This window comes from Buteo buteo, chromosome 21, assembly GCF_964188355.1.
Source record: "Buteo buteo chromosome 21, bButBut1.hap1.1, whole genome shotgun sequence".
Lineage (NCBI taxonomy): Eukaryota > Metazoa > Chordata > Aves > Accipitriformes > Accipitridae > Buteo > Buteo buteo.
In genome coordinates, this window is record NC_134191.1 from 20,954,253 (window position 1) to 20,976,690 (window position 22,438).

Consider the following 22,438-nt stretch of genomic DNA (forward strand, 5'->3'; position numbering starts at 1 on the left):
CCTCCCAGCTAATTTTCCCCGTTCCCGAGCGTGCCGCGGCAGCGAAACCCCACGGAGCAGCGCTGCCCGCCCGCCCGCCCCGCGCCGGCCGGGGGATGGCGAGCGGCGGGGAGCGGGGACGTGCGGGAACCGGGGGGGCATCGGGCCCGTGCCCCGGCCCTGCCCCGGGGCCGGGCGGGCAGCCGCGGGTGGCCGGCGTGACGCTGGGCCGGGGTGGTGCCCAGCACCCCTGGCAACGCGCTCCAGCTTGTCCCAAACAGCCGAGGAGCCATGGGCATGCACGGACGCCTCACCTTCCTCCTCCTCCTCCTCCTCAGCCTCAGTGCCCCAGGTAGGCACTTCAGGCTTGCAGCGTCGAGGGCACGCTTTGCCAGAGCCTGGGTGGGGACCGAGAGGAGGGGGACAGGGGACAGGGTCCCCTCGGTTGCCCCCAGGTGCCCGGGGCTGACCCCAGGATGGGCAGAGGGGCCGGCGGCTGCCTGGCTGGGTTGGGGCAGGGAGCGGGCATCGCTGGGGCATCCTCAGGGCATTGCCAGGGTGTCCTCGGGGCACCGCCGGGGCATACCCAGGCACCACTGAGGCATCACCGGGGCATCACGGGGGCATCTCTGGGGCTTCCCCAGGGCATTGGCAGGACACACCCAGCAGGCTGGGGTGACAGTCGCTTCTTTGCAGGGACTTTCGTCAGAGCAGCAGGTAAGAGCAGGGTGCCCTGGGCCCCGCTGCACCCAGCAGGGAGAACCGTGCCCGTGTGGGTGCCTGGGTGCAGGAGCAGAGCTCCCTAAGCACGGCTGGGCAAGCGTCGGTGGCACTGACTGGGTGCGAGGCTGGTCCCCGGGGTCTCCTGCCAGCTCTGCCTGACCTGCCACGCGTGGTGGTCCTGAGCGAGGATGCGGTGCCGGGCACCTGCGTGGCCAAGCTGACCGTGTCCTGCAGCAACGTGAGCGGCAGCCCCAATGTCACCCTGCACGGCATCGAGCCCGGCCACCCCTTCAACCCCATCGCCATCAGCGCTGACCCCGTGGCCCCGGCCACGTTTCAGGCAGAGGTGCGGCTGGGGGACAGGGAGCAGGGCAGGAGCCCGTGGGCGCCCTGCTGAGCGCCGCGTCCCTGCGGCAGGTGACGCTGCGTGCCGGTGCGGAGCTCGATGCCCGTCAGGTGAACCAGTACACCCTGACCCTGCGGGCCGCTTGTCCCGGCGAGGACGAGGTAGAAGAGCGGCTCTTCGTCCAAGTGACAGCAGAGCAGGCGCTGCGCTGTGACACCCCCTTCGCCACCGCGGGTAGGAGCCAGGGGGTGCAGGGCGGCGGGGGCTGCGGGTGCCAGCCGGCACCGGGCTCCCACGGCCGTGCTGTGCCGCAGGTGGAGACGTGGTGCAGGTGCTGGCGGACGTGGCACCCCGGACGCCCCTGTATGCGGTGCTGCCGCAGCCACTTGGTGGGCTGACGGTGAGTGGCGGCTGCCCTGGGGACCCACAGCCCCTCAAGCAGGAGCAGCCTTGGGGACAGTGGAACGTGGAGCGTGGGCGTGGAGCCGGGGGACAGGGATTCCCACCCTCCTCCCACCACCCATCTCTCTGCAGTTCAGGCTCCGAAACCATGACACACCACTCACGCTCACCCGCCGGGGCCTGGTGCTGGCGCCTGCCGGTGGCTTCGACCCCAGCAATGACACTCAGGTGGGCACCAGCGTCCTCAGGCTGTCACAGCCACGTCTCGGCGTGCCTGGGCTTAGCCCCTCACTGGTACTGCCTGCAGCTCTCCACGTCCTGCTCTTCCCATTGGGCTCCCGTCTCCCCCGGCCCCAGGAGTGCTCCAGCCCTGTCTTTGTCCAAAGCTCCATCCCTTTCTGCACCTTGAGGCCTGTCCCAGTCCTCATCCCTGTCCCTATTCCCGTCCCCATTCTGGTCTCCAGCTCATCCTCATCTCCATCTCCACCCCTCTTCCCATCCCTGTTCCTGCTCCAACCCCCATTCTCATCCCTGTCCCCCTTCCCTTTCCTGTCTCTGTCCCTGTTCCTGTCCCCATCCCGTCCCTATTCCTGTCCCTGTCTCTATTACTATCCTCATCCCTATCCCTGTCTCTGTCCCCACCCCTGTCCCCATCCCTGTCCCCGGTGCCACTCGGGGCTGTCCCACGGCCACCCTGGCGCTGCCCTGCAGATTTTCAGGCTGGAGATCGAGGTGATGGACCGCCACGGGCACAACTGCAGCGGGGCCGTGAGGGTGGAGGTGCTGCCATCGCACCGTCCCCGTGTCACCTTCCCGTGAGTGGGGCCGGGCCGGGCAGGGGGTGCTGGTGGCAGCAGGCCATGCCATGCTGCCTGCCTTGCCTGCAGCGAGCCGCAGTGGGCCATGACGGTGCCGGAGGGCACCGGCCCCTTGGAGGTGGTCACGCGGGTTCATGCCAGCGGTGACAACGTCCACTACGCCATTCTTGCTCCTGTGGCACCCAGACTCTTCACCATCGATGAGGGTAAGCGGGATGGCGGGGGTCCCCACGGCCACCCTGTCCCCGTCCCCGTGCCTGGCGTGAGGCCGTGCCTTCTCCCGCAGTGACGGGTGAGATCCGCAGCACCCGCCGGCTGGAGGTGGGCCATGCACTCCTCCTCGTCCGGGCTTACAATGCGCTGCACCCCGCCGACCACGCCACCGCCACACTCAACATCACCGTGCAGGGGACAGACCGGTGGGCACCGAGCTGCGTCCCAGCCATCTCCGTGTACGGTTTGGGGGGGGGGGGGGGAGTGGGGTGTGGACGATGCTCTGCCGTGCCCAGGACGTGGGGGACAGGAGCTGAGCTGCTGGCTGCCCCACCACAGGTCCCAGGTGCCTGAGACGGTGTCCCCTGGCAGCACCCTGGTGACACTGAGGTGCACCGACTCCGCCAGCACCGAGGGGTGGCTGCACTATGCCCTTGAGGGGCCCCCCGCCTCCCACTCCCGCTTCCGCATGGAGGGGCCGCGGCTGCAGGTGAGTGGGGCTGTGGGCAGCGCCCAGGCGACCGGCAAGCCTGGACCTGGGGGAGCCAGCGGGACAGTGGGGACCCTCTGACATGTGTCATCATGCTGGGTCCTGGGCCAGGGCTCCCCAGGGGCCTCTGCTCCCCAAGGCCTGCCTGTGCCCCCCCTTGCTCCTTCCTGCTCCCCTGGCATCCCAGCTTTGCGGGATACCCCAGCTTTGCGGGATACCCCAGCTTTGCAGGACATCTTGGCTCTGCCTGACCCCCCTGCCCTGGCTCGGCAGGTCAATACCACCCTGGACTATGACTCGGAGGCCGTGGCCGCTGTGGGCTTCCAGTTCACGGCCACCATCGTTGTGACGGCAGGAGGGGAGCCCCCACGGAGCAGTGAGTGCCCGGGGGGGGTGCAATGGGAGAGGTCACGGGGCAGGTGGGAAAAGCCCCTTCCTGACCCCAAAACCAGCAGATCACAGAGGAAATGTTCCTCCCCTGCTGTCCCAGAGATGCCCACCCAAGGCGTGGTGCCACCGCCCCCGTGTCCCCCAGCCTGCCCAGCAGAGAGCATGCCCAGCCCGGTGCAGGCTGGTGCCAGCGTGGCTGAGCCTCTGTGTGCCCCACAGCCCGCGTGCCCGTGCTCGTGATGGTGACGCCTGTCAATGAATTCACACCGGTGTGCCCCAACGGTGCCACCTTCACCGTGCCGGAGACGGCGGCTTTTGGCAGCGCTGTGGGGCGTGTGGCCGGCACCGACCGCGACTACCCACCAGACAGCCTCGAGTACAGCCTGGAGGGGGGCCCCAGCCCCGCGCAGCCTTTCTCCATCGACACGCGCACCGGTGAGCGCCAAGCCCCTTCCCCAGCCCCCGCCACCTCCCGTGGCACCCGCGGGTGCCCAGCAGCTCGCACCGCCCCGCAGGCGAGATCCGTGTGGTAGGACCCCTCGACTCTGAGCAGCACAAGAGCTACAGGCTGACCGTGCGGCTGACGGACATCCACAACGACCTGGACCCAGCAAAGCGGCGGAGCCGCCTGTGCGATGTGACCGTGCACCTGCAGGTGTGAGTGCAAGCCCATCGGGTGAGCCGTGGTGGGTGCAAGCACTGCGGGTGCCATACTTCCTCCCCCCGCTCCCGGCAGGCCGTGCCGGACCAGGCGCCGGTGTGCACCCCTGAGGTGCAGGAGCTGCGGATCACGGCCAGGTCGGGCGGCCGCCAGTCTGTCACCCGCCTGGCGTGCCAGAGCAGCCCCGACGGTGCCATGCTGTCATACACCATCACTGGAGGTGAGGAGCGGCCAAGCCACAGTACAACCCAGCCCCTCACCGCGGCGTGGCACTGAGCAGACCCTCTTGTCCAGGCAACGAGGATGGGCGCTTTCAGCTGGAGGGAAACACCCTCTTCTACCTCCCCGATGACCTGGCCGAGCCCCGCACTTTTGTGCTGCTGGTGGAGGTACGGGGAGGCCCCGGTGCCCCCTGCCGCAGCACCGTGGTGGCACTGGTGGTGCATGTCACCCCCCGGAGCACCCCAGTGCCACCCAGCACCACCACCCTGCGCACGGTAAGCAGAGCCTGTTGGCCAGATAAGGCTCCCAAGTCCATCAGGTCCCCGGCTGTCGCGTGCCCCCTCACCCCACCGCCTCCGCAGACGCTGCGGAAGGAGCCGCTGGTCGTTGTGCGGACAGAGGCGGTGTGGCACCCGCCGGCCTGGTTCGTGGCCGTGCTGACTGTCTCCGGCGCCCTGCTGCTGGCAGCCCTGGGCTGCATGGCCCGGACCCTGCTGTGCAGGTGAGCCCTGGCCCCGCGGCACGGCGCGGCGCGGCACGGCGAGCAAGACTAGGGGCTCACGGCTGCCTTCTCCTCCCACAGCAACCGAGACTCTGGCAAGCTGCTCCTGAGCAAGAGGTGGGTGCTGCACGGCTGGGTTGTATCAGCAGCGAGGGGCAGCCGTGCGTGTTGGCACAGGCTCCCATAGTGTCCTCACAGGCAGCGGGGGAGACGCAGCATGTGGGAGGTGTTTAATGTACCCCGCGTCTGGCTGTGGTCTGTGGGTTGCTGTGGCGGCGAGCTGACTCTGCCCCAGGGCAAGGGTGCAGCCCTGATGAGAGCCATGGGTGCAGAGATGGCGATTTGGCCGGGGGACAGCCATGTCGGTGGCCGAGCTGGCGCACAAACTCTGCAGCGGGCAGCGTGGGATGGCACAGCGCTGACGCCGCTGCCCGCCGCAGGGCTGGGTCCCGGCACTGGGGCTGGGGCCGCTGCGCCTCACCAGGGGAGCCCCGATTTGACAGGGAAAGCTCCCTGGGAGGAGGTGAGCAGGCTGCACACCCCTGGGAGGATGAATGAGGGGTGATGAGCGGCGGAGAGGAGAGCCTGAGGAGGCACTGGAGCCGGCCCAGCCTGTGCCGGGCGTCTGCACGGCGAGGAGGAGGAGGCAGGCAAGCCTGCAGGCAGGATGACAGCCACCTCCAGTGGCATAACTGCCCCGGGGTGATGCACGGCTGGATCCAAGTTCATTGGTGAGGTTGGGGACACAGTGCTTGGTGGCACTGGGGCTGTAGTGGCCGTGCAAGGGAGGAGACTCGGGCTCAGCCCCTGCAGGTGGCCCTCGCAGCAGGAGGGACTTCGGGGCTGCAGCTCCCCCAGCGCAGCATCCTCCGAGCACAAGAATGATACGTGCCGGCACGTGGGGAAACAAGTGGATGTGGTGGCAGACCAGCTTGCTGCTTTTGGGCATCACAGAAAGGTGGTGGTGCTTGGGGGAGCACGGCCCCTGCCACAATCCCCTTCAGTGCCCAGGGGACACACAGGTTGGGCAAGGGACGATCAGGTAGGCGGGTGATGGGCTCGACGGGGCGCAGCTGACTGCGCAAAGCCTGTCTGGCAACCCGCTCCTGGCAGCATCCCTCAGGGTCGAGGCTGGGGGCCCATCACTAACAGCGCGTCCCCCCTTTGCCCCCTCTTCCCTCTGCAGCTCCTGGGACATGGCAGAGCAGAGCGGGGGTGAGGAGGAGCGGGGCCACCCCCACGCTGGCAGCCTGGTAAGTGTGTACCACGACGGTGAGGGTGGGTGCTCTACCGGGGGCGTGGGAGGGAGCCCTGGGGCCCTCAGCACCCTCTCCTATCTCTCCTCCACACAGGAGCAGTTCGACGGCCGTGCCCAGGACCCACGTGAGTGCCCTGTGCCAAAGCCCCGGCAGCCTCGGACTGCGTCCCTCGAGGCAGAGGGGTCCGGGGGATGGGAGAGACAGGCGCTGGGCAGCGATGCCTGGGCAGCACCCGCAGGGCAACGGCTGAGCGCTGTCTCCCATCTCAGGCACCGGCAGAGACTATCTCTTCAACAGCGTGACTGGGGCACGGCGCTGGATCTGAGCAGTTTGAGTCGGTGAGGGGCTCCCCGCAACCCACAGCTCCCTGTGGGCCGTGTCGGGCAAAGCACCGGGTGCCAGCAGCACTGGTGCAGCCCTCGGACCTGGGAGGAGGAGGGGAACCCTCCTCTGTGGCTGAACTCGCCACCCATGGGGTGCAGCCAGCCCCTGAGCTGCCCCAGCCAGCACAGACCCAATAAATGGTGGCAGAGATTGCACCCGCTGCCGTGATTGCTATAGGGAGTGCTATGGCCGAGCAGTCTCGCCGGTGGCTGTCCTGCTGTGGCGGTCATTAGCGCCGTCTTCAGTCAGGGATGTGGGTGGCACGATGCAGGACCAGGATGGCAGTTAAGGCAGCACCAGCCCTGGGCTGGGGTTGGCACTGCAAAAAATGTGCCGAGGGCTTTGGCGGGGTCTGCTCCGGTCACGGCAGCATCTCTGTAGCCTCTGGATGTAACCCAGCTGGGGCAGTCCTCCGCAGAGAGGTGATCTGGGGCAAGAAAATTCAATCGCGGGTAATTCTGAGAAACTTTTGCCCTGCGTCCCATGTTCGCCTCAAGCTCTCCCTTGCCAGAGCACTCCCAGCTGCAAGCGGGTGGGACGAGCAGCTGATCGGCGGAGGGGCTGGGTTTGTTAATTGGGTGGAAAAGTGAATTAGCGCGCGCGCAGGTAAGCGTGACATGCTGCAGAAGAGTTAGCAGGGCCTGGCGAACAGGCGGGAGCGCTTTGAAGGAGTCAGTCAGCCCAGCGAGGTGGGAAACCGGTTATTTGAATTTCAAAGGAGCGCGCCACTGGATGCCTCCCAAGGAAATGAAACACTGGCGGGATAAGAGGAGACTAATTTGGGGGATAGGAGGAAGAGGGTGGCAGGAGCCAGCCATGGAATTTCACGGTGAAGAGGGGTCACCTGTGTGACTCTGCCTGGGGGCCCCCTTGTCCTGAGCCCACAGGAACCGTGCCCATTCAGGATTTAAACCTTGTATTGCACCGGATCGGTGCGTGAACACGTTCCGCTCGCAGCTGCGGGGAGCCAGCCCAGCGTGAGGAGCTGTTTGAGGCCAGGCCGCAGCGCGGGGGGGGGGGAAGCTGGGTTTAGCCCGGCTGACCGACCCTGCAAGATGCACCGCACCAAGCGGGCCGTGCCGGGCAGTGTCGCCCCGCCGGGGCCGCCACACTCGCCCAAGGCCCCGGGGGAAGGCGGATACGCCGGGCCGAGGCGTGAGACCCGTCTCCGAGCCCCGGTCCCCGGCCCGGGGAGAGCGGAGCCGCATCCCCGCCAGGCCGCGCCTCGCTCGGCCGCCCCAGCCCAGCAGGGCCCGCGGCCCGTGCCCATTGGGCGAGCGCCCCCCCCGCGGGTAGCCAATGAGGAGGCGCAGCCCGCGGGGAGGCGGGGTACTGGAGGGCGTCACGTGTGCCTAACGTGCGCGGCCATCCGGGAGGCAGTCCGCGCACGGAAAGGGGAGGAGCGGCTCTGCGCTTGAGTGACGGCGGTTTTGAGCTATCAGCGTTTCCGGAGCGCGCCCGGTGGGCGGGGCTCGGCTTTGGGTTGCCGCAAGAGGCGGCGGGGCGGGCTTTGGACGGCGCGGTTGCTATGACGGCCAGCATCGAGGCTCCGCCCCTCCGGCCGCCGCCATCTTGTTGTTGATTCGAACGGCAGGGAGCGGGCGGCAGGGAGCGGCGGCGCTGGGGGCTCGGTGTCGCCAGCCCCCGGCTGGGCAGGCAGGGCCGGCCCCGGTGAGCCACTAGCGGGCGAGAGCCCGGGGCAGGCTGCGGGGCGGAGGGCTGAGCCGGGCACGCTGCCGTGAGGGGAGGGAGCGAGAACCGGGCGCGCTGCCGTGAGGGGAGAACCGGGCGCGGCCCTGTGAGGGGGGGGTGTGTGTGGAGATGTGAGAGGGGAGAGCCCGGTGCGGTCCGATTGAGGAGGGGGGGCAGCCCGGCGCGGCTCCGCGGGGAGGGGGAACAGAGGCGCGGCCCCGAGAAGAGTCGGGGTGAGGTGAGGGACCGAGCGCCGTGCCGGGAGGGGGGGTGTCCAGGCGCGGTCCTGTGAGGAGGGGAAGGGGGGAGCCCGGCGCGTCCTGGTGTTTGCGGGATGTGTGTGGGGGTGAGACCCAGGTGCTTCACTGTGCGAGGCTCGTATGGGGCACAGCTGGGGCGGGGGGGGGGGGCCGAACCCCAGCGTGGGGAGAGCTCCGGGAGCTGGGCTCGGCAAGGGCAGCCCCGTGGGCAGCACGGTGCCTGGGCAGGGCCGTGCTGCCCCTGCCCGGCAAGCAGATCTAGCGTCCCTTCCCTTTGTGCCCTTCCTTTCTACAGAAGCTGCGCACAGGAAGGAACTCGGCAAACCGCGGTGGTAACATGAAACCAACATGGTGAGGAAGCTGGTGGGGTCGGGGGCCCTTCCTGCGTCCCGACGTACTGCCACCCCTGCAGAGGAGGGGGTGTGGGCAGGCTCCGGTAATGCTGGCAGCCCCAGTGGTTACCGGAAGGTGCCTGGCAGTCCCCGGAGGCAGATGTGCTCATGGGTCTGCAGACCTGGACCGTAACCAACCTTCCCTGGGGTTTCCAAGTAGTACTTGGATTAGGAGAGGTGGTACTGACTCCTGTTCAGTTTTCAGCTACTCTGAATTTAAACTGGTGCCAGGCTTCATGTCCCTCCATCTTGCATCTCTGAATCAGCATGGCCCCCATTTTTCTTGCCAGCAGTATGCTTTAGTATGTGGTGCCTTTCTCATTTCAGCCTGTCTTGCTGTGTTTCTGCTCCATCTGCTTTTCCTCCCCTCAGGTTCACCTGGCTTAACTTGGTATTCAGAGCTTCTGAAGCTGAATTCCAAAATTGGCCTCTGCTAATGAAGCACTGTATGGTGCCAGAACAGTGCGAGCTTGGGTCTCTGTTCATTCCTGATGTAATATTTCTATAGATCGTAGGCCTATTTGTGTAAACTTAGTTGGTAGCTTGTCTTACAAAATAATATGCTATAATGTCTTGTGCAGGTCTCTATATTGAACTGTCATCTGCAGCTGATATACTGACTGTGCGTATGGTCAGATTTTTGATGGAGAAAAATACTGTATTCTTGTTACCTATCACTGAACTAAGACTTTGATTTCCTTATTACAGAGATTCTGTCGGGAGCTTGGAAGTGTTTTAGAATTAGATATATCAGTTATTAGGTGTTGTCACTGTAACTCTAAGTAGGTCTATTAGGGGCATGCTAATCCTGTGCTGTGTAAGAGTTCCTTGTTATTGAGATTGAGAAATATTTTTCTGTGGCTGGGTTAGTTTAGCACTGACCTAAGGTAAGTGCTTTGTTTTGGAGCTGGAAAGAATGGGGTACGTTGTGAAAAGATTAAGTGTGAACTCTGTATATAGCAAGATAACATTGGGTTGCTGTTTCAACTGTGTAAAATTCTTGTTTTGTCAATGTTTTGAATTGTCCTAATCTAATTTTTCTTCTGATAGCATTAGAGAGTGTTTCATCCCCTCCCTGGCTTTTTCAGCACAACTGTTTCCAGGTGCATGCATGAACAGCCTTATGCCATCCTGGTTAGAGCCTGTTAGGTGGATCTGAAGTGTCCTTTTCATGGCATTGTCTTTGTTTCCTGTCTAATAAGGACTTTTGGGAGAGCAGGGAAAGTGATCCTTGGCTCCTTGAGGGGGAAGTTGATGTATACGAGGTCATTACCATAGGAATCTCTGATGACCACAGGGGTAGAAAGAGTAGGATGTGCTGGTAGGACCCTCTTCTGAACAGTCCGTGTGTCTTTCCTAGCTTAGTTTCTACTTTGGTTATCCAGTAGGCACCTTGTGGCAGCTTTGCATGTTTCTTACATAGAAAAAGAGCCAGTGAGCACAGTTCACTGTTGAGATGAGAAAGGGGACAGTTTCTAGGATGCACTTCCAGTCACCAGGAGTTTTGGTTCTGCAACCTTCCATGTGTAGCTTCACAGTCGCTTTAAGCTCATGGAAGTATAGATCGCAACCAGCCGGAGGTTCTTGCCCTGTCACTGGTGCCAGCTGGGGTGTTTGTGCAGGTGGGAATCAGAGTTCCCTGACTTATGAACTGATCAAACTTGAAGACAAACTGACTTTTTTTTCTCCCCAGCTTTGTGGGTGCTCAAATGTTTTTGCTGGTGTAGGGGCAATAGTGGGAACATGGGAGTGGTGGTGGAATGGAGTCTTATTCTCGTTCAGGGTCACCTGCACTGTGACTGTGAAACAGAGCAACAACATGTTTTTATATATTTAGTTATATAAAAATATAATTTTAAAATACATATTTACATATATTTAAAAATTAAATGGAACAGTAGTGTCCATGCTTCTTTCCCACTACTTTTATGAATAGTATATTTGAGTGCTTCATCATCAGGATGACAGTATGGGGCATGTCCTTCTTATAAAAATGTTCTAGAAAGCAAAATTAGATGTGCTTTGGGATCCCCTCTCATGGCAGACTGTGTAAGTCAACTGACTTGCAAGTTATTCTGTATTGCATTGCACATAGTGAGAAGTCAAAGTTAGAATAGCAAGCATGCCAGAGGTCGAAAAATGCCCAGGCTGAAGTAGTACTTGCACCCTTAATCAGCTAATTAGCCTTCTGAACAAGCATTATGGCTTCTTCTTAATCATGCAGTTGCACGCTATTCTCATCCCATCTGAGCTCTCTAGTTTGTTCTATTTCCCTGCCCTATGTATGGAGGTTATTCATTTCAGGTAAAATTATCGAACTCTGAAAATGTGACCTTGTTGAGCTTGACTAGTGCGAGATGATGAGCCCTGTATAAGCTCGGAGCTGTTTGTTGAGCATCTGCTTACAGGACGCAGTCTCTTTGGTTCAACTTATCACCAAATGTTTGTAAAAAGGTTTGATTGCTTGTCTTTTTAGATTTCAGTTTTTAGTTGATTTCTCTGTCTGAAGGTTGTCGTGGATATGGTGAGTTCTGACTGGCACACTGGGGTGTGGGGTGGCACTGTCTTGTGGTTTCCATTGGAATAAGAAATGTAGGTGGTAAGTTCGAAGTTCAATATTCACAGCCTGTGCTTTAGAGGAGGTATGTTTCTTCCATCTGTGGTTGAAATGCAGATCTTGAAGCCATAGAAAATCTGACAGAGGCCTTGTTTGGGCAATTACTTGGGCATTGCATTGTGATCCAGGCACTTGCTGCCATCGGATTTGCCCAATCTGCCTGGTGGGAATTGGCTTGTAACCTGTTTGAGATGTGCATCACAGTTGAATATTGATGCTGGGAATTACAGTCTCAGAAGTTAGTATTGACAGAAAACTGCAGCCTGATTTGTTTACTCTTGCATTTGACAGTGTCACACTGTCAGCCTTGGTGCTGGGCAGGGTTTAGATTTGAACTTGACTTGCAGAGTTTGTGTGTGGCAGCTCAGTAGAGCTGCGGCTCTGTGCTTGCTTGTTTATATAATGTGACTTGCCTAGGAACAACTGCTTTTATTTCTGACTTCTCAGTCTTTGAGAAGGAATGTATCAAAACCAAGCCTAGTAAATACAAGGGGTCCCTAGTGAGGTCTGAAATGGGTGAGCTAGAGAAAAGGAGAGAAAGAAAAGAAGAAAATGCGACAGAAACCTCTGCAAGAATCATGTCAAGTAAGCTGTAAGCTGAAGGAACCCTTCAGATACACGGAGGAGCAGCTAGCAGTCTTCCTCTTTTATATTCCTGATGTGACAGGAATGCAGAGCAGGATGCTGGCGAGTGTTTAATCTCAGGTTTGTTGCTACTGTTGTAGGGGTGGTGGGGGAGGAAGAGGAAGCGTTTGTGCATGGCTGCTTAGTTTCTGTTTTGCAGGCATTGCCTGTACGCAGTGCCTGTGCCGTTCTGATGTGGCAGCAGCTGTTATTTTCGGCTTTCCCAGTGTGCTGTTCGTGTAGATGTACTTTCTAATAGATGTGGTTCTCTTAATTGGTGTGCGTGTGCTTCCTATATAGTCCTCATTGGTGTGAACTACTCTGCAAATAGTACAAAGGTGCAAGTCATTTGCCTTCATTTATTCCTGTAGGCTTGTCTATATGCATTTTGAGTGGCATTAACTGTGTATAAAAGACAAGCTTCTTTAAGCTTTCTTTTATTTTGCATAACCCCTGTCAGTATGTGGTCAGTTTCATTCACAACAAATGATTTTATCCCCTTCTCTGAGGTGCCTCTCTATCTGTATAATGCTATCTATGGTAGTTAACACTGGTGCAATTGTTTCTGTTCAAAAATAACATGGGCGTAGCTGCTGTAATTATATTAGTAGAAGATCTGTGTCAACCAAATCTGATAAAAGCAGTAAAAAAGGTTATGAGATGTAATGTGCCTGTCCTGGTAGGATGTTACTACACGTGGTTGAGAGCTCTGATAGATAAGCTGTCTCTGATTTAGCTTTTATAGTTAGAAAGGTTATCTCCTCCACCAGCTGTCCTGTTTCTTTGCCAAACGCTACCTCCCTTGTATTAGGGCCTACAGCAGTGCCTGTTCAGCTGCCACAGTTTTATATACTATGCTTCAACCTTTCTTCATTAACACGCATCATTGTTTTGTGAACCAGGCCAGATGAAGAACAGGCATGCATCCTGTTTTGCTCCACCCGCTGGTTGGTAATCTTCAGCTGAGGTTTGGAGGAGGTAGTTGGGGCAGTGGTCCGCTCAGCCCCAGTGGTACATTTAGTAAAGAGCATCTGTCAGAGCCTGGAGGAATGAGTGAGAGCATTTGCATCCTGGAAGGAGCTCGCTGTGAATTCTGGTCCCAGGCTTGAGGGAAAGCAGTTCTGAATTGATGAGCAAGTAAAGATGTAAACAAAAGCTAATTTAGCACTTGTTAACTCGTATCCATACAACATCTTGCAGGCTGACTTGCTTCTGGCGTCCTGCTCCCTCTTGATTGTGAGAGGTTGGCTCCATATTCCAGTGACTGCTCAACAGAGAGAGCTTGGGTGACATCTGTAAGGTAACTTTTTTTCTGTTTTGCCCAGAATACATATGCAGCCACCTTAAATATAATGCAAAGGGAAATAAGTTGCTTGCTTTTTGCCTCTCACTTTGTAATTTTACCCTTCAAGTAAGTATACGTAGATATGGCTTGTGGGAGGTATGCTTTTATCTTCGGAGGATACTACAGGAACTGCCAGGTAAGTGCTCTAGAACAGAGTGAAAAGCTCAGTCCTGTTTTATATTTGTTAACTTTTAGTCAAATTGGTGTCAGTTCTTTGTAATAAGAACTAAGCTTCCAAGATTTGGAGGCTAACTCTTATGCTCTAGCAATTCTGGCCACTTAGGTAGCTGAATTATCTTGTGCTGATTTCAGAACTCTGTCATAGTCTGGTTTTTATTTTTTCCTTTCTACTATGAGGTTAGTTTGCTGAAAGATGATAGGCTGGCTTGATAGCCTTCCACGCTGAAAAGGGTTACTTTGTGCTGTTCTAAATTTGGAAGAGATTCTAGCATACCTGTTTTCCTCCTGTTCTTTATCAACAAGTATATGACTCAGTAGTATTACCTATGGTATAAGTGTTTGTTTGCCAGCAGACTTGAATGACCTAATTTTCTTGAGACACTGCTTGTTTAAACAGTGGTTGTGTCACACTTTTCTGGTGGGGAGGCCCCTGACCTGTGTGACTAATGGTCTTTTCTAGTTTGAATTGCAACAGGTAATGACCAAAGATGCAGAGCTCCACAACTACCTTCCTGGGGTAGGGAGAGGAGACATATGGTGCCTTCTTGGCAGGGGATGCTCCTATGTCTTTGTCACAGCTGACTTAAGTGGTAATCTAAAGGTGAACTATTGTATAGCTCATATACTGCTGTGACATTTCTCTTCCCCCCCCGCCCCCCCCGTTGTTGCATTTTCCCTATTTTTTTAAACTGCCAGAGTGGGTTTATGCAAAATATCATGTGATCTTTAATTCCGATTTGTGTTGTCCACTGTTGGTATCAAAGTATTGTCAAGCGTTTCAAAAAGTGAGTTTAGAAATCTTAGAAAGGCGCAAGAAGATAGGGCTGGCTGTTTGTTCTGTGTCCTTTGACAGTACTGTCTAAGCAGCTTAAGCATGTGTGGGGAGGCAGTCATGATCTCATTACAGCTAACTATAGGCGATAAGCAGCTTCGAGCACCAAAATCAGTGCACCAGTGAATGCAGATGTCAGTGAGTTATTTAAAGCAGAAAGGATTTGGGAGAGAAGCCTAGGGGGCTACATAGTCCTGTGTCTTAGTCAGTGGCTGAATCGAACCAAAGAGTAACTTCAATGAAAATGTTGGAGTTATTGCAGAAGATGAGGTATAACTGTGCTCTTGTGTTGATTTGAGTACTGTTGTGGACTGTAAGTAAAACTGGTAAAGTCCTGTAGCTTTGGAAGGCCCTCACAACACTTGCTGCCTGGTGGAAGGTATATTTCACTTTTCCAAACTGCGGTCTGTGTGTAAAGCTACATGGCAGGTCTGAGGAGAGTGTGTCTGCCAGATACATGGGGGTTGACTCACTCATCCCACAAATGTAGGGGAGCGGGGAAAGACCTTTTAACTTCAGTCTTTTGAGTCTGTCCCAAAATAATTGTTAAAGCAGTCTGAAGCTCAGTTTTTGTTGAAACACTGTATGTGCAGGTTTTTTTGATAGTTTCTTAAACACCCCCACACCTCCCACAATAAAACCCACAGCAGGTTAATCTGGAATATGTGGATTTTGCTTAGATTAAAAGTGACCGTGTACAAAATGATTATGGATACCCTTACTTTTGCAAATATTAGAATGGTTTGCTTTATTTCCCATTTGGACCAAATATTGTGTTTTTTCTTATGCTGTGCAAGTGGCATTTTCTTTGATTCGGTACAAATCTTCTTTATGTAATTGAGGTCTTAATATTTCGCAGTTCTTATCGCAAGTGTTGACCTGAATACACTTGCTAAAATTTGAAGGTAAGCTAAATCTGAACCAATAAGCAGTATCAGGCATGCTTTATGCATCTTTTCTTTTTACAGAACTGAGAGAAAACCTCTAACTTCATTAGTCAGACTGAGTAAGTACCATTGTTGTGCACCATGTGGAATCTGAATAGTTTTCACTCTTCAAGTGCTATGCATGCTGGTATTTTTTTCCCTGTAATAGCAGCACTTGGGGTTTCTGTTTTTCCCCTTAATTATTCTTAGCTTTAGTTAAGTAAGATCACAGGTATTTCTGTTCCTGTGGTCTGTTCATTAGTCACGTAGCATTGTTAGGACTGACACTTCCATATGTATTTCAGCAGTTGAGAATACAGTGAACCTATCGACACCCTGGTTCACCTAATAACAAAACCCAGTCATCTTAAAAATTAATTCTGCTTTGTAAATGCAGCTTGACTCAAATATTCTTACTTAAAATAGTTAAGGGTATTTTATCGTTCACCAGCCAAAAGTAAACCAAGCTCTTTATTCACTGCAGTGAATATAGCTTCCTAAAACCTGGCAATTAAAGGTTACAAGTTAGATTGTGAAGTGTTTCCAGACGTTGTGGTTTTTGTACTTCATCCTATTGTGACATGACAACCAGAAGAAAATTCAAAACCTTTTAAAAATTTCAATAAGGTCAGTTGGTGTCTTGCGGTAGTGAGCTTGGCAGGTTGACTCTTTGAGTGCAAAGCAGTTTCTATTGTTTCAGGTTTGCTATCATTTGCAGTTTTCTTACGATCCTCAAAGAAGATAACTGCATGTTATTTTCTACCCATAATGCTTGTTAGTTTGTGTCTTTCAGTCTGAGAGGGCATGCTTCTGGTACCTGTTATCATACTGTCTTGAACTGGAGAAGAAAATGGAACAGGAAATTTGCTTTCCCTAGCTCTGTATGGCCCATGATGTATTATAATCCAGATGTCTGTGAGAATACATCTGATTTAGCAGACTGATGTTTTGTAGAAGCTTCAACACAGTCTTCCAGTATCTTTAGAGGAATTGAAGGTATGAAAAATCAAGGTAGCTTTTATGCACTTGAGATGGACCTGCTATTAAAAGCAAACTTGCCACAGTCTGTATGTCTTCCAAATGACTGTGTGATATGCTTTTTTAGCATATGAGGAAAAAGTAATTTATTTTTATATATATATGCATGCAGGTGGTGCACTTAATAATTAGACAAAAGCCAATTTGACAATAGATCAGGTTTAACAAATTATTTTCTTTTTGCTTTGGCTTTACAGCTCTGTTACAACAACTGTGGCCACTGGCTAAGTAAGTGACACTCTAGAAAGCCTGTTGGAAAGAGCTGTGAGCTCTACTTCAGCATCTTAACATTCAGATAAGATATTGGAAATTTGTGGCCTGTAGAATGTTTACAAGAACTTGTTTGCAACAGCTGCAGTGAATGGGAAGTTAAATATAGGCTTTGTTTGTCTGATTCTTCACTTAATTTGAAAAGGAGGAGTTTCTTGTTTCAGACCTTCAGAACAGAACTGGCTTGTGTGGTAGAGTATTCCAACAGGCCTGCTGCCCAGTGTCAGTATATAAGGAGAGTAATAATAAAGATTTTGAGTATTAAAGGTCCCTTTCCTTTGGAAGGAGCTTAAGAAATACAGTAGGGTGAATTGTGTTCAGGGACTGCTGCTTTGGCATCTAGGAGCTCCCTTCTGCTTGGATATTTCTTTTTGCAAAGCCAAAGTTACATTGGATCTCTTGGAGGTGTGAGGTTTGAGAGGAGAAGGCACCAAAGGATGGCAGTGCTGGCTCCTGGTGGGTAAAATGATCTTGCAGACATTTTTAAAGGCCAAATTTTGGTTTTTGCCCTTCAAAACACATAGCATCTTGCCAAGCTTGAAGCTGTGACTAGCTGTCCAATTCATGTATCTTCTGAGAAGATAGCCTCAGGTTCAGATTGCCTTTCATTTTCACTCAAGTGGCTGGGGGCATCTCTGTTAATTCTTTGCCCTTTACCTTCCAGAGCATACTTCAAGCCACAAAACAACCCCAAGGTATTTTAACAGCTTTAAGATTTTCAGTATGAGTGATTGAGAGTCTTGCAGATTATGCTGATCCCCAGAAGAGTTAACAGGATAACAAAAGGCCCAGATCAAAATCCCTTCCATGACCCTGAGTTGTGTGTCATGTATGTGTTGCCATATTGTTTTTTTTAATGTCACAAAGGATGTGAGAGTATCCTTGTATGAAATCTCTTTATGAAAGAGTTGTAGCTAGTTTCAAATGAAGTCTGCTACCTTAGCTTTAAGGGCCGTCAGAGACTATATCATATATTTTACTTAAATTAAGTACTAGCTTTACTGTGCTGTTTTTGTCTAAAATATGTTTATTATGACAGAAACTCTGTTATTTCCTATTCAAAACCTCAAAACCAAAATGTTGCACTTTATCCCTCTTTTTCCATGACATTATTTACTTTCTTGCAGCACCTACCTTGAGATTTTTTTTTTTCCTAATATGGAGCTCAGATTTTTCTTTTGTTCTCCTCTGTGTTTGTTTTTTTGTGGTTTGGGTTTGTTTGTTTTGTGTGTTTTTTTTTTTTTTTTTAGTGGGTGGACCATACAAGAGAATGTACAGTAGATGAGAATGTACCTTCATTTGGTACTTTCTCATGGAAAAAATCACAAGGAAGTGTCAAGTTGGGAAGTTGTAGCTCATGTTTTCTTGCCTGTGACCCTTAAGGGTCATCTGCTTAGGAAAATTAAACTGATATCAAGTAGAGGGCATGGATTTGCAACGTGATTATGTGGCTTTAACTCCCTGTGGACGTGCTTATAAGGTCATTTCTGCTACAAATGGTTGGGACAGCTGCATTAATCAGCATGTTCATCCTTGCCTAGTGCAGCTCTGCCAGTGGAATCCCTTAATGTAGATACAGTTACAGTGATAAAACCGCACTTTTAAAATAAAGCTTGTTTTTCTGGGGTATTGAGAAGGTACACAGTGATGTGAGTGCTTTTTTTGTCATTGTGACTAGCGCTTTTTCCAAGGAAAGAAGGATTAGGTAGAAAAGTAGGGCCCCAAAATATGTCTTTTCTAGCTGAATTAATTTTTTCATCAGCAGTGTAAAAATAGAAGGGGTTGCAGCAGGAGAGGAGGGCATCCTCTGTCAGTTGGTCTAATAAAAGATTTTACCTATCCCTACAAACCTTGCTCTACTTATTCTAGAATGGGTGTCTATTTGGCATCGCAGGGCAACCTGCAGTTCCCTTTTCTCATACAATAACTTAAGCTGTGTTCTGAGCATTGATATAAATTGGAATACTGTACATCTGACTGTCTTGGATTTCTCTGCCTCTCTGACCTTTTTCAGATGCTTAAGAAAGCCCCAAATTTTGTTTAATGTCAGTGTCTCGGAAATGTGTTAGCAGAAGAAACCATTAGATAACAGCTGCTCCTTGTGCTTTTGGCTCAAGTATTTGTTTACTAGAGTGAAGTGAATTTGTTTGGATAATCTTGCTTTTATGCTCTTAAGTCTTTCTGTGGAACTGATGTGCTCCTAGATTGATTGTCCATTTCTGTTTCTGCCATTTGAGCAGAAAAGTTGCTAAAGGGTTTGGTTCTTCAGCCAAACAAGCACCATATTCACCTAAGAGGTGCCCTAATTTGAGTCTGTATTAACAAACTCAATTCAGTTGATGGACTAGGACACAAATTCTTAAAATCTTGAGAATTTAATTATCAGGTAAGACCAAGTTGAAATGGAGTGCAAGGGGATCATGGAAAATAAAATGATCACCAAACTGTAGTCTTTTCAAAACAGTATACAGGTAAGTTACTTGACTATCCTGCTGTTCCTTTCTGAAATGCTGTTTTGCTGATGGCTAAAGTACGCCAGGACTGAATGGTTTGACCAAGGTCACTGAAGCATTCAGCGGAAGCACCAAAACCAGTAGCCTATCCCTAGTTCTTTTCTTTCCGTGGATTTCTCTTTCTTTGGATGACCTCAGATTATGGTTATCTAAATAATCTCTTAACCAAATCAACTGAGCACTTTGACCTGTTAACTTCAGTGGAGAGATGTAAGAATTGCTATATTTTGCCTGGCTTCAAATGTTTTAACAGTGTTCAGACAAAAGCTGGGCTGTCCGGTAAAACCGCATGATGCCATTTGGGCCTTGCCAAGTGAAAGTGTTGTCAGCTTCCCTGTGTAGAAAAAGAAAAGGGTAGCTGAAGGAAAATGTTTGTTCAGCTTTATCTTCACAGTAAGACAGAGAAAATTCTAATGCGTGTGCCCCTCCATTCACTCTCAAACTCAGTTCTGACTGCTGAAATGCCCCAGTATATCTCTGCCTGCATATGTGAGATAAAGTCCTCTTGGGTAGTGAAATTCCAGATCGCATAAGGCTGTGAAGCTTACTGTTACTGCCTTTCTTTCCGTGGAGGGGTAGGTGGAACTTATGCAGACAATGTATTGAAGTCAGAGTATTAATCTTTTTGTTCAAAGCTGCTGTTTGTATATCAACCTGCAGATTTGGCAGAACTTCCTCAGGTCAGGATGCTACTCTGATGTGGTCTAGTGGTGACAAGGCAGAGGTAGGACCTTTGCCGTGGCTAAGTATATGTTTGTTTCTGGCCACAAGTGAGAAGATGGGTGTAGTACTGATGTTTGCTTGTTTGGATTTTAAGCTCGGTCTCTTTCTAACAGCATGAGTTGTACTGAATGGGCATTGGTACAGATTTCTTGAAGGCAGAGATCCTGTAGTCCTCAGTTCCTTTGAGAGCCAATTGCTTGGAATCCCTTTATCTAACACTGTTCATTTCCATATAATTAATTCTCAGACAGCTCAGAAAAAGGACAATGTATAGATCTGAGGAGGAGATGGATCAGAGTGGTGTCACAGCCCACAGCATATCGCAGGAATTGTAAAGCTCCTTTACAGTGAGCTTGAAGCGAACCAAATTAAATGCTGGTTTTGAAAGGCCTTAAGGGTGAGATTAGCTTGCTTGTGATGGTTCTTCGTGGCAAGTTTGTGTTTGGCTTTGATGCATAACTCTGAGTTGATAGGTTTAAATCTAAATGTTGTCCTAATTCCTAGGAAACAAAACATTTGTGCTGCTTCCTGAGTACTGGAGCCAGCTTCTACTCCTTACCAGCTGACTTTGCAAAGGGAGGGGAGAGCACGGAATGTGTCGTTGCTCACAATGTGCTCTTTGGATAGAGTTCCTGGATCTCTACTGCAGGGTCAGTCCCTTCAAAATGAGAACCACTTCTCTTTGCAGATTCTAAATGGCTGCTTAACAGTAGCTGTGCTCCATTCCTTTGGATATTCCCTTCTCCTTGTCACAGCTGGGAGTGGGATGTGGGTTCTTTGCTTAGCTTTCCTCCTTAGTAGCCCACATACAAAGTAGAGACAAAGGAAAAGTGTTTGACTATCTGCTTGAGTTTTCTGAGTAGCAGAGTATTGCAGGACTGCACTTTGGAGGTGAACAGGAAAGTGCAACTTTTTTTTCCCTGCTGTGAAATGCAAAAATGCATGGACAAACAGTAGCACAATGTTTTCCTCGTTAGCAGTGGGAGGAAGAGGCAGGTGGGAGAATGTTTCTCCCCTGGCCCTAATGAGGTCTGTTTGTCTTTTGCATTTAAGATCTCAACATAAATATGTGGGGTGGCAAGTCACTGCAAAGAGACTTTTGCTTAAGTCAGGTCTCAGTCAGCAGCTTAATAGAATGTGGTTTCTGTAACTTGTGGAGAAGGTTATGAGCAGTTAATGCATATCATGCAAGTTTTGCTGTAGTTGCTATCTTTTTCTTTCTTTTTTTGAGGGGGGAGAGTAAGTAGTGGAGATACTGGAGTAAAGGACAGGGAGTCTGCATTGTACATTTCCATTGTGCCCTGAGAAATGAATCGGCTTAGTCACAACAGTTGAGCTGTAGTGAATTGTCAGGCCATTTTCTGGGAGGCTTGAGTTTCTGTCAGTGGCTTCAGTGTACGGGTAAAGAAAATCCAGTTTGAGTCTGTCTCTGCTGCTGAAGGAGAAGTACTTAATAATATCCATGTATTTGCTGAAGGGACTCCTGCTTGAGGCAAAGCCTCTTCCTGGTTTTCTTTTGGTTGTTTGCCCAAGTAAACAATTTTATCATTGGAAATGGATATTGAAGTTTTCAAATCCACCTTGTTCCCAGAAGGGGGCAGGGGAGACTTGCGAGTTCTGGAGTCTCATAAAACGTACTTTTGTTTGCTTGTGTTACACTTCCGTGCTAGCTTTCAGACACAGCAGGCACTGCCGTCACTTTGGCAGTGTGAGCGTGGCACAATGAGATGCCTGCTCAATGCCAGAAGCCTGCAGCAATGACCTAGACTGCAAGCATTTTGTGTCCTTTGGTTCTCCTTTCACTTGGGGAGCATTAGAACAGCTTTGAGTTTTCTCTTGCTGTTCCCCCTTGTCTGATACACTGAGATATTATGCATGTAAAAACCATGAGAATATAGAGTCATCATAAAGCATCTCCTTTTCTATACCTAGAGCAGTCTGGCTAGTTGGCATCTAACTGGGTAAAAATCTTAGTTGCTTATTCCATTGACTAGATTTTTCTCTTAATTAAAGCCAAAAAGAAGCTTCTCCATGAAACTTTCTTAGGGCTTTTCAGGAGGGCCTAGGTTTGCTCTTTACAGACCTGACTTCCCTTTGTTAAATTCACTCAGCCTGGCTCACAGTGAGAGGGAGGCTTTTTTGCCAAATGTTCTAGAAATGGGGTCATGCAACCCTCCAGCAAGTTGTTTTTTACATCCTGCAAAGAGACCTGTGGTTTCTTTGACAACCTGGAATACAGACAGAACAAACTCAGCTCTGGTAGTCTGCATTTCTGTCTTTGAATTGTGGAAACAGCTACTTTCTCTCAGGACAGTGCTTATTACAACATCCCTGATAATGGTGATGTATGTAGCTTCTACCTCTACATCAGCAGTAAAAGGCTGAACAAAGAATCTGCTGAATGAGGTGGCTGAATGAGTTGGCACAGACTCGCTTGAGGTATTCAGTGCTTTTTATGCCCAAATCTTCAGTGGTAAGGTCTTCTGGGCCCCTGTGTTTAGAGGCAGGGTTCAAAGAGGAAACAGCAATCAGAAGCAAATGAAAACAGAGAGAGAGATTACTTGAGAGAACTTGAGCCATGTGAGTCTATGGGACCTGATGGGCTGTACCCAAAGGTGGTGAGCTGGCTGTGTCATA

The 22,438-nt window shown here is 51.9% G+C and overlaps 2 protein-coding genes across 7 annotated transcripts in view; both read left to right on the top strand.

Moving 5' to 3' along the window:
• The first annotated feature begins 270 nt into the window (after positions 1-270).
• CDHR4 (cadherin related family member 4) lies at positions 271-6,533 on the top strand. The gene is made up of 20 exons (XM_075052686.1): positions 271-331; positions 676-696; positions 852-1,048; positions 1,120-1,282; positions 1,363-1,448; positions 1,583-1,678; positions 2,162-2,265; positions 2,338-2,474; positions 2,555-2,720; positions 2,821-2,971; positions 3,245-3,347; positions 3,581-3,796; positions 3,877-4,016; positions 4,098-4,242; positions 4,317-4,519; positions 4,607-4,746; positions 4,828-4,863; positions 5,933-5,999; positions 6,099-6,129; positions 6,275-6,533. The coding sequence occupies exons 1-20, from the start codon at positions 271-273 to the stop codon at positions 6,328-6,330; spliced, it is 2,319 nt and encodes a 772-aa protein (XP_074908787.1). The 3' UTR covers positions 6,331-6,533.
• A 1,417-nt stretch (positions 6,534-7,950) lies between these two features.
• IP6K1 (inositol hexakisphosphate kinase 1) overlaps positions 7,951-22,438 on the top strand; it is a 38,966-nt gene continuing 24,478 nt past the window's right edge. For 2 of the 6 annotated variants that reach the window (XM_075052961.1, XM_075052966.1), the window contains exons 1-3: positions 7,960-8,060; positions 8,637-8,692; positions 13,175-13,274. The gene's annotated coding sequence lies outside the window, so the exon portion shown is untranslated. Of the gene's footprint in view, positions 8,061-8,636; positions 8,693-9,314; positions 12,056-13,174; positions 13,275-15,299; positions 15,338-22,438 lie in introns of all 6 variants that reach the window. The other 4 variants (XM_075052962.1, XM_075052963.1, XM_075052964.1 and 1 more) reach the window with 4 other exon arrangements.

What these genes read in the sequence shown, in the direction of transcription:
- CDHR4 (XM_075052686.1), top strand. Translation starts at nt 271, where the DNA reads ATGGGCATGCACGGACGCCTCACCTTCCTCCTCCTCCTCCTCCTCAGC. An exon ending in CGTCCCCGTGTCACCTTCCC is followed by an intron (nt 2,266 to 2,337) that starts GTGAGTGGGGCC and finishes CCTTGCCTGCAG; the next exon opens with CGAGCCGCAGTGGGCCATGA. An exon ending in TGGAGGGGCCGCGGCTGCAG is followed by an intron (nt 2,972 to 3,244) that starts GTGAGTGGGGCT and finishes CTGGCTCGGCAG; the next exon opens with GTCAATACCACCCTGGACTA.